The following is a 15,261-nucleotide window of genomic DNA, read 5'->3' on the forward strand; positions in this document are numbered from 1 at the left end:
TTACGTATTGAGGAGTAAACCCATGATGTTTACCAGCTGAGAAAGGCCTTTCCAGGAGGAAAAGCCAAGCCTGGATGTTCAGTGAAGTCCATGCCTGGTTTTGAGGCCACACGTGAGGAATTCAGCCCAGCTTTCAGGCAGTGCAGGAATGAGCCAATCAAGGGGGCAATGGCAAGTTCAGGTCAAGGAGGCAGATCCCAGCTGGACAGCAGAGGCTCCCGCCTGGCTCGGGAGGGGGATGCTGCACTGGGACATTCCTCCGCGCTTCCACCCCCGGCACCATCAGCCACCCAATCCCACATCAGATCCCGGCAAAAAGGAAAAGGCTTCAGTTACTATGCATCTGCCCTCTCCTTGTTATCCAGAATAATTTTTTTTTTTCATATTTGGGCAGATTAAAAAACAAACAAAAAATACAGGAACAACTATAACCATTAATAACAGATGAACGATCATCCTTTGCAGTTGATTCAATTCACAAGCAGGGCTGAGAACATCTAGAAGACAGTGATGAAAATACTGAGGTTCAGTTGAAAGATTTGCTATAGACAAGAAGCCAAATATTCAGGTGACTCTCTGCATTTTTGTGTCCTAACAACTGAGCTGGTAGCTCTTAAGAGAATCTTGTTCAATTACACTTTTGTCACTAGAAATGTCTTTAAAACAGCCTATCCAATTTATTTCTCCTTTAGTCATTCCCAACAGCAAAAAAAGGCACTGATGGAAAGTTTAAACAAAACCATTTAAAAAGCTCACCCAAATTCAGACAATCTAAAAGGTGAAGGTTCACGTGCTTTGGTTTTGCTTAATTGGAGCCAGGTGACTCATCCTCAATCCACCTGGGATGCAGCGAGACACAGGCGCTGCTGATCTCCCGAACCTCTGTGAGCAGGTGGAAACGATCAGGAGATACCCGACGATGGGCCTGCAGTCTGTGCGTTCACCTACAGGTACTTAAGCATCTGTTCCATGTTTAGGGATTTTTAATCAACCTGGTACTTTCAGAAACATTCATACAGGTGACCATAAAACAGGAGAAGTTAATGGGGGACTATAAACTATCGTGACAAGAGAAAGCAGCCTCACTATAAAAGCATAAATGCCTGGGAGTTTTGTTCAAGTTTCGCCAGCTTGCCTCTGTCTCTCTCACTTCAACAACGTTTTTGAAGGCTTTGAGTTCAGATGCTACGTAGCAGCAAGGAACAAAATGAATGACCCATCTGGGAGGGAATGTGACTGGTCTGGACCTTTCCAATTAATCCAGCACTGCTCTTTTTTCTTTCTTTCTTTTTTCTTTTTGAAAGCCGCATCCTGATACAAACACTCTTTTGTGTATAGCAGAATCTATCACTTGCAAACGTTAGATATATTAACTGCTCTGGAGGGAAGTTGACAACATTAAAATCTCTCTCTCTAAAATAACACATCAGTCTGGCTGTTCCCTCCAAAAAGCAAGATGGGTTCAGTCATGGGCTCTGCTGAATCTCTCAGTAAGAGGAGCAAATGGAGCCAAACATAGCAGTGATTTTGGGGGTGTAAACTCCTCCTCCCGAACACCGAACACAAACCTAACCCATGAAATTTAATATCTACCAAACTGACATCTCAGTAAAATATCCAGTCTGATATACTGTTGAGCTTTAGAGGAAAATCAGAGCACCCACAGCTGACCTGGCATCCCCTGTCATCTACTTCTGTTATCCTGCCATTAAGCCTTCTTAAAACTGGATTTATTTCACTCCTTTACCAAAACTAACAGCATGTGAATAAATTTTAAATTAGCACCAAAATAAGTTCTGAGATGGAGAGCTACACAAACATTGGCTTGTTTGCTTTGACATCAAAAGAAGCAGGCTGTTGCCTGAGGCTTTGCTCAGCTATAGCGGGGCTGCTTGGTCCAGGGAGGCCGACAGAAGCCATGCCTCCCCAGCGGCTAACACTTGCCTTTTTTATCATTTGTTTATTGCTTTGTGCTGGGAAAATAATGACTGTACTTCAGAATGCACGTTCCCAAGGCAGCCCCTACCATTAAACCTCTTGCTTTCCCAAAGGGCTTTAGAGGGAAACAATCATTCCTCCTAACTCCCTCTGATTTTATGGCAAGGAACTTGAATTCCTTACTCTGAAAGTGAAAGTTTCCGTGCTCTGTCAGTGGGGCCCAGCCTGGCCCCAAAAGCTCTATTTGTACAGGTATGAGGATACACTGATTTGTCCATACATGTAATTATATGGCCTCTGAATTTAGACTACCTTCTGGAAGACAGCAGCTGTAGTGATTTCATTTCAGTTTCCCATATTTTTTCCACAAAGAACTGAACTGAGGCTTTCAAAAGTTAAAACAAACAAACAAGAAAAGATTTTGCCTTGGCCAGTAAAGGGAGGAGTGGTGGATATCAGCTTAATTTCTAGTTTGCATTAGATCAATGAACTGCAGACAGATCATTGAGAAGTTGAAAAAAATCAGATTGCAAGCCAGATTTCCCTGTCACTAACTACACTACCTCTGAAGAATGATTATATTCATTTCACAATCCGAGGCAAAAGGAATAAGGGAATAATCTCTACAAAATATCTGTCTTTTAATACATAAGAGAAATATAACAGTGTTCTTGCCAGTGATCCTAGACACTCTCAAGATGTGCCTGCTTGAATTTGCTTACAAGTCCATCGCAGTCTTCAGTTCAGCATACTATGAAGCTGGAAGATTTCCAGGCTTAATGCCTCAAGGCTACCAGAGATACATAAGCTCATATGCAAAGCCAGAGAGGAAGGTAATTTCCTTTGTGTAAGGATAACTTAACTTTTAATTCAGCTGTACCCACACCAAAATCTTCAGTGACATATTTGTTTGAAGACCTAAAAAGGAAAGTTTCATACACACAATTAAAAGTAAACTACTTCTTCTTAATATTTTAATGGAAAACAATGATTATTTTAAGACTGCGCGTAGGCAAATTAATTTCCTTACCACCTTAGGTGGAATGTAGCAACTTTTTGATAGCCTTGCAACAAGGTGGTACACAGATTTGGGATCAAAATGAGAAATAAACATTTACATTAAATTTAAGCACAGAATTCATTGCTCTCCATTTATTGAATGGTGTTATAGCTACCCAAACACTATGCAATACTCTTGCTGTCTGTATGGTGATGAAATCCAAATGTAAATAGAAAGTAGTCATTACACATAATATAGATATTTAATGATATTAATGAGTAGAAAAAGCAGTGCCATATAAAAAAGGCAAGAGGAAGAATGTGCATCTGAATAATTTAATATTAAACAAGTGTTCAGGAGGTCTTACAGAAGTTAAATCAGGGCATGAATTCTTTTAGCATTAGTGCTCCCTACATACAATTACTATTGTTTACTGTCAGTATGTCTACCACATATTTACTATGGCGGTGCCCAGAGATGCAAAAAAAGATCAATGTCACATTGTTTGGGGATCTGCATACACCACCAATTAAGAGATGATTCCTTCTCCATAGTACTTATGATCTAACTAAATGCACACACTATTGCACACACCGCAGGCATAATAATTACCATGCCCATTTCATGAATGGAGAAGTGAAGCCCAGAGTGATTTATACAAGGTCATGTGGGAAGGCTGGGGCAGAGCTAGGCGTATACCCCGGATCCCTTAGTCCTTGCCCAAAGAATTAATGGAGCTTCCTCGCTCTCTCAAGACAATCCCCTTGTGATGAATAAGTATTAAGCATAATAATAAATTTATTTTCTACAGTGTCTTTCATCCAACAGAGCATAGATGCTTTTGCAAATACTTGTTCAGCTTTTTAATGGACTTAAAACATACAAAATTCCTCTTTTTCACGTAGGTAAAAAAAAATTAATCAAAGGAATGTGCCCAATGTTAAGCAGGAAAGTCAGTTATTTGCTTCTAATAAGTAATGTCCTGATTTTAAGAACTAGTCATAATATATTTTTAAAATGTAAATAAAAGAGTTTGTCAACTATCACACACAAAAAAGGAAGCAAGAGAAATAAAAATAGAGCCTAGGAATTCTACCTCTAATTCCCAACAAGTTTATCAACAAGCTGAGTTTTGGACCACATTTGATTTCTGCATACGGCAGGCAGCTTCTTGACAGTGGGAATTTGGTATGACATACCAGCTCCAAATCCGCGTGGAACAGGCAAACAGGAGGTCGACAAACATGTTATTCATTGTGCTGGAAGGACGTGTAGTGCTTTGTGAAAAACACACAAAGTGATTCACATAGGAAGGGCTGCTCAGTCCCCGGGCAGGTTACAGTAACGCCAAGGAGAGTCAGTGTGTCTGAGAACCCGAGTGGAGATGTTTCCTGTGCCATGTACTGCAAGGGAACAGGGAAGAAACACACAGACTGACCTCAAAGCAGAACATGTTTCCTGACTACTTCCCAATAGAACAATAGAGCTAAAGAACATAAACTTCTTCAAATCAGCTTTCAGCTAGCTGGGGGAGACCAAAATAAAATCAGTTAACTTACTCTAAATTTATTGACGTGTATTTCTGATGATAAAGAATACTCTACTCAGATAACTTGGTTTATGACCTGACTGGTGATGAAAGTTTAGAAAGTCAAAATCTATCTTAAGATTTGTGCTACGATTTCCATAGACCTGATGAAGTAATTAAGCACAGGGAGTCCAACACAAATTGAAGAAGAAACTTTTACCAGGATCAAACATCCTGTGCCTCAAAACAGCCTGCTGCCTTCCACAGCCCAGGAGAAAAAAACCCGTGAGTGTAAAGTCTCCATTGTGTAGCAAAAATCCCTATACCAAAAAGAAAAATCTTGTACAAAACCCCACATCAAACAAAGCTCCTCATGCATAAATGGGAACTGTACAACACTTCCTAGCACCATGCGTCTTCCATGAGTAGCTGCTGGGAGGAAATATTTGTTTAAGCCCGATTATTCTTTACAAAAAAACTTATTACTAAAATAAAATGTTAACAATGATTCATTGAGTGATTAACAGAGTTACTTCAGGTCTGGGTTTCCAAAGATCTCCCACTTCCTTCTCCAAGACAAAATTAAAGCAGTTCTCTGCTATGACCTCTGCAAGCTGACCCATGGGGCTTTCTGTGAACTCAACTTGCAGCCAACTTGAATGTATTCATTGAAATTCTTTTACTCGTTCTCTGAGTACAGTTGAGCTAACAGTGCTATTTACAGGGGTCACCTAGCCAGCCAGACTAAAACAAACACATTTCCTTTTAGCAGAAGGATCCTGCCATAAAGAATTCCCTCTGACAGACGACACTGGCGCTAGTTCCCACTCAGCGCAGGAGGAGCTACGCAGCAGACACCAAACGTACCATGTACCAGTAGCGCTCGAGACTCAACGAGATTTTTGTCAACAGGAAAATGAAGAAAGTTGTCTGGATCCCCCCAAGCTGATTCACTTCAGTCTTGTAATACAACTGTTGAGAAACTTTTTATTTACAGTAACACACAATGATGGGAATTTTTTCCCAGATTTGTGCTAATATTAACCATGATATTTACCACACGGTAATGCTTTTTTTCTCCTTGCACTTTTTTTTGCCATTATGATTATTTCAAAAACAACCTTTTTGTTCAAATGAAATATTCAGAAAAAAATTGGTTTGTAAAATATTTTTTTGTTATTGTTTCAGTTGGAAATAAAAAGCACTTTTACATTAGTCCCTACCACTTTTCTAGTACAGTAAAAATGGGAAAATCAGCTTATTTACTGTGAAAAAATAAACTGGAAGATATTCAAGATCCTGCATATCTCACATTGAAAATTTGAGGGGAAAAAATGGAACATATTACAAAAACATCACAGCATAGGAAAGCTGTTGTTTATTTTATTTAAAAAACAAAAGGTCCTTATCTTGTTTTTTTAACCACCTTTTAAACAGCTCATCTATCTTGCTTTCCAGAAGAATGTTGGCTCTGTGAGCTGCCTTCTCTCCAACTTTTCACTGTTGTGCAGGTGTGTAAGATTTCCTGTGAGTGATGAGAACTCAATATGTGCTCAATGGGTAAGATTAAAAAGATGGTTGGAGGATAACTGACTGAAAAGTCAGTGTTTTCTAAGACAGCTTTGAAGTCAAACTTGTGGAAGACAGCTCTCAGACAGCTTAAAGGTGCATGGCTCTACACTTCCCAGAGATCAACCACAGCCTCCCAAAGTTTGCACCTTCCAAATTCGACTCTGGTCATTTCATCTTTCTGAAGACATCTATCCATCCTGACCAGATGCAGTCTCTATTATTCATGGTAAGTAGCAGAGACACACAATTTGTTTGGTACAGGAATCATAGACTAGAATCACAGAATAGCCCAGGCTGGAAGGGACCTCAGAAGATCATCTGGTCCAACCTTTTGTGTGAAAGGGAGCCTAGATGATGAATTTTTATGATCAAAGAAGACTTAAACATTGCAATAGGTAATGCAGAAGACAAACCATAAAAGACAAGTAATGCCAGTCATATCTTGCAGAAAGCAGGAGCTAGCAGACTACTCTGCGCCATTGAGGAAGAAAGAACAGAATTTCAGAAACAAAGAGGGAAGTCTAACATCTAATAGGCAGCTTGCATGCAGAATTCTGGTATGCAGTTATTATTACTAGTTATCAATGCTAATACAAAGAACACATTCACATGCTGCTCCCTACCTATGCAGACATGAATTAGATGCTCATCTTTACTTTCCTATCTGCAAATTTAAATAAAAAAGAATCATTACCTTTAGGTTAGGAATCTAATTATTAGATGTAATAATAAATTATTGTAATAAACTATGTATTCTGCATTAACCTTGATCAAAATATTCATATAACAAAATAAAGCAGCTGCTAAAACTATTTTTACTTTGTATTTCAGTAGTAAACTTGCTGTTGTGTTGCTGCAGGGAACAAGCTGAGAGAAGTTTGGCATCACTGGCTTCCTATGCTGAATTTATTAGTTATTATTAGCAGAAGTCTCAGGTATTTATTCTGTGTTCTAATAGAATGGCTTTTCAATGTGGTGTGCTAAAAGGTCAGAAAAAAAGATCAGCCTTTCTGAAAGTTGCTGCAGGGCATCACTATCCTTCCTTGCATGGAAGTCTACTCTGTTTTAACTCAAGGTGGGGAGAAGAAAAGGGTTTTACAGGTGTTAGATAGTCTAGTAACTCACTCTGTGCACAAACAACATTTACCTAATCTGAGGAATCCAGTTTGCTCCAAGGAAAGCAGACACTTCTATGCTCACCTCTAGATGTGTAGCTGGTTCCAAAGTGCAATATAAGGACACATGAGATTTACACAGCAGTACGAATCAACACTTGGGGTATTTAATCTCATGATAACATCACACTGAAAGCAGCGTCTATGTTGACAAGTGAAATGAAAGATTAACTTGATTACACATGCTATGTAAAACTTACTTCCTGATTAATTAATAGATTAGACACTTCCAATTCATGTTGAAATGCCTGATAATGATCTTATGTGCATATAACAAATCACTGATTTATATACACACAATCCAAACTTCATTTTTCATGTGACAGATTATTTTCTTCCTTTTCTTGCCACATAATTTGCAAACTACACTACAAATATAGTTGCTTGTTTTACTTGCTTTTTGGCATCAGATTACTCTTCCAAGGAATATTTTGGCAAGTATGTTCTTTAGCCATGTTCCTTAGCAGGCTTACATGACAGTGTATCACAGAAAACACCATCTATTTTAAAAGAATACTCTGTTAACAAGTTAAAAAATGAAAACGCAGCTATTGTTTTTAAAGACCGGTTTACAAAACCAACTGGAAATCCTGCAATTAATTTTTAAATATCATTGTAAGGGTGGTTTCTTTTAATTTATGGTCTTTCTTCTGGCACAATACCGCAGTGCTGGTCTGAGAGAACTTATTGTCCAAGTTCAGCTAATTGCAGAAAGTGAAGACCTTCCTTAAAATAACAGAAATATGAAAAACAATCTAAAAGCAATACCAGGGATGGGATGTTTTTAAGTGTGGAACCTCAGTGAAAACAACTAACATCTCCAGTCCCCAAGCTCTACCAAGACACGATCCACCCCTGCAAATTATCACACTGCTAGGTCTTTACCTCAGTGACCTCACAAGCTCTGTGCACAGAACTGGTTGATAATCTGATAAATGACACTCTGAATAACAATGTTAGAAAACATCTAGAAAGGCACACAGTTATTCGTGCCAAATGATGACGTAATGCTCTTCTATTGCAGTATCAGTTCAAATAGAATTTTTTCTGCTTATCTTCCTAGTTATTCATACAGCTCTTCCACTTGCAAGAGTAACTATCTAGTCTATATATACCCATTCTGCTAATAGGCCCACTATATTTTTAGAAGGAAAAAGCTACAGCAAAAACCCTTCCTACGGAATTTATATCCTTTATTCTTCCAATATACTCTCTTCTACTGGGTTCACACGTCTAACTCTTTCCTTCGAGCACCTGCAAAGGGCTATCCAATGATGGCTTGTCTTCATGGTCCTAGTACATCCATGTGGCAGCAGTCTTGGATGATCTGGTTTGCAGGGTTTGTAGAATTCATTAGTCAAAATGATACACTAATGCAAAGAAGGCAAAGTTTTCTGATGCCTGTTTGGTGTTTTATTTAAAATAGTTGGGTGGGTGGCCTCAAAACACTCTTCCTAGGAGACTCAGATAATACCTCTAACTGACAGAGCACGTACTTGCTCATGAACAGCAATGCAGGAATCATCATACCATTTCCTTATTCTCCACCCTAAAAAAGAACTTGGTTCTTGACCTCTGTGCTGAACCTCACAACAGGTCCTTCTGAAGTAAACACGTAACTCTTTTTAAAGAGAGCTAACACCCAAACAGAGCAATGAACTGATCAATACTTGTGATTGTTCATTAGAAGCACTCTACATACATTCATTAGATTTTCATTACACAGAAGAAAATGCAAACACCTGCTACAACTCAAAATGCGAGATTTCAAAACAAATTCTACAAAGAATGAAAAGTTCAATGTGACTTCAATAAAAATCACAATGAAGGCTGCAGCGCCTAAGCAATGCATAGAGATATATATATATCGCAGCAGAAAGAGACCCATTAGACGGTCCACCGTGGCACAGCCTCCCAGCCAGCCCCTGCAAGCTGCTGCTTCACAGCTGAAACTACGTAGTCAGTCTTTGTTAATCTCAGTCTAACTCAAAACTCTACTTATCTTTTTATTTCTAAATCATCCCCAAGACAAGACTAGAATCTCTTTTGTAATGTAAAGGCTCTATAGTAAAATTTAGAAACAACATATGGTACAAATATAAAGCGTGAACATCCATTCCCATCCTGTACGTTTCAAAGACTGTGCAAACAGCACTTTTCCCTCGTTTTGATCCTGCAGCCAAAATGAGTCATCTGTGAACAATTATGGCTCTGGCAGGGGCCTGACTGTTTGAGAATGAAAGGAAACACTTTATTATTGAAATGAACAGTATGCCAAGCCAAGAGGTGACTGCAGAGAAATGTTAAGAGTCCTTTGTCCTCCTTCAGCCAGCAAAATCGAAAGCAGTGGAGGCAGCACTCTCCTCTCAGACGCCTGGTAACACCTAATTTCAGTACAGGCAATGCAAAAGCATAAGGAAGTGTGAGCTGTGGAGATGAGCAAGTACGTATATGGCAGGAAAAGAAACACAGAGTGCCGTAAAGCAGGCAGCCTGGCTTGAGAAAGCGTTGGTTATTCCTGGCTTACTTCTCCCAGAGGAGTTGTGAACATATTAAAGGAACATACAGTCAGAGGCCATGGAGCTGAAATCTGAAACTATTAAAGGACATTTGTTGGGAGCTTGGTACTGGCTGAGCTTAACAGGCTCTTCTGAAAGGGGATGAAGGGAATTCCCCTTGACGAGAAAAAAACAGCGACATAACAATTTAGTAGGGACACTGATCTTCCTATGTGCAGCCCATTTTCAGCATTGATACTACTATATCTGTTTTGATGCCTACATTCACGAGGGAACAGACAAGATCTCTCTGAAATATAAGGGTACCTTTTGTGATGTAGGCTGCTCACTAAGAGATGGACAGGGCAGGTGACTGGGTAGGTTATTGGTTTGATGGACTTGGCAAATGATAGAAGCAGGAAATGATTTAAAAATTGGACTATGAACTACATATGAGCAAGTAATTTCCAATGCATTCTTGTCTTTTCTGCCATGAGCAGCTTTCAGAGGGAGGAACAATATGGTAATCGTCACCCAGAGCCTATAGACTATTTAAAGACTCTTAAGGTTGATTGGGTGGCAAGGGAGAGCAGTGTACACAGAACTGCTAAGAGAAGGTGTAGGGCAGGAGATCAGGGAAGAATCTGGGAAGAGCACATTTTGCATTCTGAAATTCAGTTCCAACCCCCAATAAAAGAGATGTTTGAGGAAGATCTTGAGATTAATATTCTGACAGCAGGACCTCTCAGGTCAGGACATTAGCTGAAAAATACCCCTTTACTGTTTCTGCAATTCTGAGCTTTGAAAATCTCTGGAACTGATTATACCACCATTACCACAGCTTGGGCAGCACCGATTCCCAAAACTAAGCAGTTTGGCAGGCCTGGTGCTTAGGCTAAGCTAGTGTGCTTTATACTATGTTGAGAAAGCTGTTGAGCATCCACGCTCACCAGTATTAGGGGATTCTTGCTGGCCAAGTCTAAAATGCAAAAACCCTATGATCCTAAGCGGGGTAGCGAACATTTACAGACACTGTATTTGTTTTGGCAGTTGAGCGACAGTTAGTGATCAGCCTTGGAAAAGGCCAGATTCTCCTTTCTTCATAGAGTCCCACAGGGATCAGGAAGGCCACACTTGCTGTATTAGGCTAAATGCAACAGACTCCAGAACTCCTTGAATTGAAGGGATTTTGGAGGGTCTTGTTTAGCCCGTTATACAAAGGCACTTTCGCTCCTAACAGAACTTATTAGGGTCAGAGGTACAGATTTCCTCCAGATCTACATCTAAACAAGACAGTCTGGCAAACACTGACAAACCTGAAGTGGTAAAATACTTAGCAGCAATGCCGAAACAGACATCAGGAATAGGAATTTCCCAAAATGCTCATTCTTTGCAATTCAGCGAAGTAGCCTATGGTTACCTTTACACAGTATGTGGCAATACTACACGGAGGGCATCTTGTTACAGTCAGAGTCATCTGGAATCTAATCTTGGCAGCAACAGGAGTGCTCTTTTGTTTAGGTCATGTCACTCATAAACTTCATACCATAACACACACAGCTGTGTATAGATCTACATAATACAGGTTATTTTGAAGCTTTTGCCAATGGTGTCTATGCTTCACTTCGCATACATTAAGTGTACACCTCTATTCAATTTGTCTCAACTTTTCTGAGCATTCCTAAGTAACAATTAAGCCCTTGGAGTCCATCAATACTTTGACTATTTCAACAGAAATTAGGTAAGTTTCAAATTAAGCCGTATAAAACAAAGACAACTTCAGTGGTCACAGCCTGTGCTGAGCACCCAAGAAAAACATCTGTTGTATACACCGAGCACAGAAGAACACGGAAGAAGTGAGGAAGCCTTTTCAGCTGAAAATGCCAGAAACACCGAGTGCCACGTCAGCACTTTTAAGTCTAATGGAATACTGTTATGTTCTGAGGACAGACCTGCATTCCAAAACATCTTGGAGGGAAGTTTTCTCTACCAGGCCAGATTCTTTTGTAACAAGGCAACGCCCCTGAGAAGTGCCTGATGTACCATCTTCCATCTGGTCAAAGCTGTCCTTCCAGGTAAATTCATTCATTACTACCGTGCCTCTAACCCAGCAAATGCACGTTCGTGTTTTCCTCTAAGAAGCTCTCCGCGGTGTTTCTCTCCCCATCGGCAGGCCCTGGGGCGGGCAAGGGAAGGCAGCGCCGTGGCTGCCCAGGGCCCGGGATCGGGGCCGGGGCCGAGGGCCGAGGCCGGGGCCGGGTCCAGGACCGGGGCCCGGGCCGAGGCCGGGTGTCTCCGCACGGCTCTGCTGCCCCCCGCAGGAAGGAGGGCGCCGGCTCCGCTGAAACCGCAGCTGGGCCCCGTGCTCTCCCGGAGCTCCGGGAGGTGTGTATTTTACCGGAAAAAAACCGCCAGTGCCATGGAAATCGGTCCCCAGAACCCACGCTAACCAAATATATATGGGGTTACGTTTCCTCCCAAGATCTGTTTTCCTCTTTAAAAATCCTTTTTGCGGAGCTTAGAGAACAATTTTTTTCTCCCCCCTCCCCGAAACCAGGAACTGAAACACCATGGCCAGGCCTCTCATACTTGTTATTTTAGCTGAATAAACTTTGCCTTTGGCATTAAAAATAGCCTAGGAAGATAAATACAAGGTCATACTCTACAATTGCTGTGTAGTCATTTTCAGGCACAGATGCTAAAGAACATTAAAAAAAAATTACATCCGTTTTACTTGGAAACCCCAGTGAAGTATCCAAGTAAGTTAGTTACTCAAGGCTTCAACACTTCCAACTTAAAAAACCAAAAAAAAACCCCCCAAAACCCACAAACCCTTCTGTTTTGGAATAATATTTAAATGAGACATATGCATGGCAAAGAAATAGTCCAAGTGAGACAGTTACAGTACAGTTCAGCAGTAAAGTCAGTGGCAAAACAGCAGATTTAAATATGCGTAGGCCTTATTGTGATTGTTGTTAGTGATAAACTTGAGAGACAGGCAGGTTTCATAACTCATGGTGCTGTATCTGAGGTAAGATTGTCCAGACTTCATGTACAAGGAGGTAAAGCTGGGTTTTTTTGGCTTGCACTGCGTTTTCTATTTTGTTCATGAAAAAGGAGTCAATTATGTAAGATGCTGAGCAGTCTGAGGTCAAATTAGCAAAACTCTTACATCCGTGCTTAATTTCAAGAATATGACTAAATGAAATCTAAATGCTATAGGTTTCATTACTTCCATCTGTAACAACACACGGTCCCAGGTACGCTCAAGATCTTTCACCCGAATCAGTTCCTGGCTATAACAAATGTTTTACAGCACTGCCTGGTAACTTTCCCAGCTTTCTCAACCTGCTTTTTTCCATGGCACACTAAAAAGCATATGTGGACTTAATAATTGCTAATCCAATGACTATATTACTTTACTGCATACAACTGACTTAAATATGCCAGCTACAAACAATCCCAGAGTCCTAGATAGAACTAAATGTCTGCAATATGCCTCTGCTTTCAGAAATACATTGGATGCGACTAATAACCCAGTATGAAACACGTCCTGTGCCTAAGGCAGGCCTTTGACAAGGAGTAGTGTGTAACTCCGAGATGAGAGCAGAGGACCAGAGATCTGCGTTACGGTGCCCCAGCCTTGTCTGAGTCACAGCAGCACTTGGAGCAGACTTCAGGGTATTGGTTTTCCCTACTAAAAAGGCATCAGAGAAGTAATTAGGCTCACCAAGACTTATGCTTGCCTACTGCTGCAATGCACTCTGAGAGCCTTGGTTTGAAGAAGGTAAGAATCAAGAAGGGCTTGCTCAGTGTTTTGCGACCACTAGACAAAGCAGCTTCCACTCTCGAAGTTAAATCCTGAACCCACTGTGACCTTATGCCCATTCCCAGACAATTTTCCCCTTCTTCAGTGGAAGTGGCACCAAGCTGAATCATAGAGTGTAGGTTTTGGCACAGCCTGCCTTATCTCAAGCAATGTTGTCATTCACTCACCCTTGTGAGGTACACCGACCCACAGGCCCAGCTTTACTCTCTGAATGCACAGAGCACTTCCAAAATGTGGCAAAGATGACTAAGAAAATCTCACCAAGTTACCAGGAGAAAAGAAGGTGGTGGAAGCTGCTGGCTATCTGCCAAGTCTCTCCACTCCGGTTTTTCATTTTTAGTTTCTGCTCTTTGCTGGAAAGTTTCTACTTATGCTCTGGTTTCCATGGCAACTGCATTTCTTGCCTTTCTTCTCCAGCATTAAATTTTTTATTTGATTTCCCTTCTTCCCAAGACATGACTTTCTTTTCCTTTTGAAAAAAAGAATTAAGTGTTGTCTTTCTCTTTGGTTGGTGATATTTTTAAACGAGGTGAGAGAGACTTTACTCTCAATCTGATGGAGAATCTGTATATAATAGCAGCAGAGAAGTAATCTTCCAAGTAAGAATGTCAGGGGGATTCCCTTGCAGAAAACCCATTTACCCTAACTATCTTACATGTAACAAGGTTACGACATGTAAGAGTTCCAGATACTGTGGAACCCAACATTTTTTAAAAATTGGCTGGTTGTTTTTATGAGACCAGACCTGGCCATATTTTCTACAACTAAACATTCTATTTTTTTTTAAAGCATTATTTGTGATTCCTGAGCAGTCTCGGGAGAATACATAATAGTTTAATAATTGTAACTGCACTAGGAATGTGGTCTTCAGTTCCAAACTGTAAGACCATTCAAATATTTTCACTGACAATCTTCTCACTTGGGTGGGAGTGGTATTAGGGTGGGTGGCAAGCTAAAGGGACCCTTCCCCTATTAGTGGCTAATCATCTGAAGGCAGTGTCCTGCATATCCTCACGCGAAGTGTAGAGAGACCAAACCCTCAGAACGCATGGAGCTTAAGCTAATTGATTTGTCTTGCCCTTGCCATGTTGGGACTGAATTAATCTGACAACCTGAATTAATTTGAGAATGAAAAAATTCATCAGAATAGCAAATCTGGATTAGATCTAGTCATTTGGTTTTTCCAAGCTTTAGGTTCATCATAAACAGAAATAGTTTACATGCTGCAAAGGACTAAAATAATACAGGTTTTCATCCCATTTCATGATGAAAGATTCTCTCCACATCTAAATTCTCCAGCACATATGGGCCATAAACTGACCCTCCTGTACAGTTGTAGATTACAAGGTTTTTAGTCTTATCTCTGCCTGGTGGGATTTCACAGTAAATTCTTTCAGGACTGAATAATTAAAAGAAGCAAAACCATAGCATTTGGCTCACATGGCAACACAAACAAATCTGTCCATGGGTGCTATCTTGTTTGCAGCACATGTGCACAGATTTACATGTAGGATTGAGGCTTAGTGCTCTGTTTGTTTAGATTTTTCATTATTCAGTACCCCAAGCATAAGGTAAATTATATAAAGACTGAAATTGGAACAACTTTAAGAGTGAGCTGACCTTATGATCATCCTAAATCATTTTATTAACCCCATTTTGCATGGTTTAGATTCTTACTACTCAGAACAAATAAGGGAAATGGGTAAGAAGTGAGGAGTCGT

The 15,261-nt window shown here is 40.3% G+C and overlaps 1 protein-coding gene across 1 annotated transcript in view; it reads left to right on the top strand.

Annotated features, from left to right (window-relative positions):
• The first annotated feature begins 919 nt into the window (after nucleotides 1–919).
• The window catches only part of STOM (stomatin), a 96,231-nt gene continuing 81,889 nt past the window's right edge, over nucleotides 920–15,261 (top strand). The window contains exon 1 of the mRNA XM_010571090.1: nucleotides 920–950. Coding sequence (XP_010569392.1) covers nucleotides 920–950 — 31 coding nt within the window. The remainder of the gene's footprint in view (nucleotides 951–15,261) is intronic.

The sequence above is a fragment of the Haliaeetus leucocephalus genome, unplaced genomic scaffold (assembly GCF_000737465.1).
Source record: "Haliaeetus leucocephalus isolate CR32 unplaced genomic scaffold, Haliaeetus_leucocephalus-4.0 Scaffold306, whole genome shotgun sequence".
NCBI lineage: Eukaryota > Metazoa > Chordata > Aves > Accipitriformes > Accipitridae > Haliaeetus > Haliaeetus leucocephalus.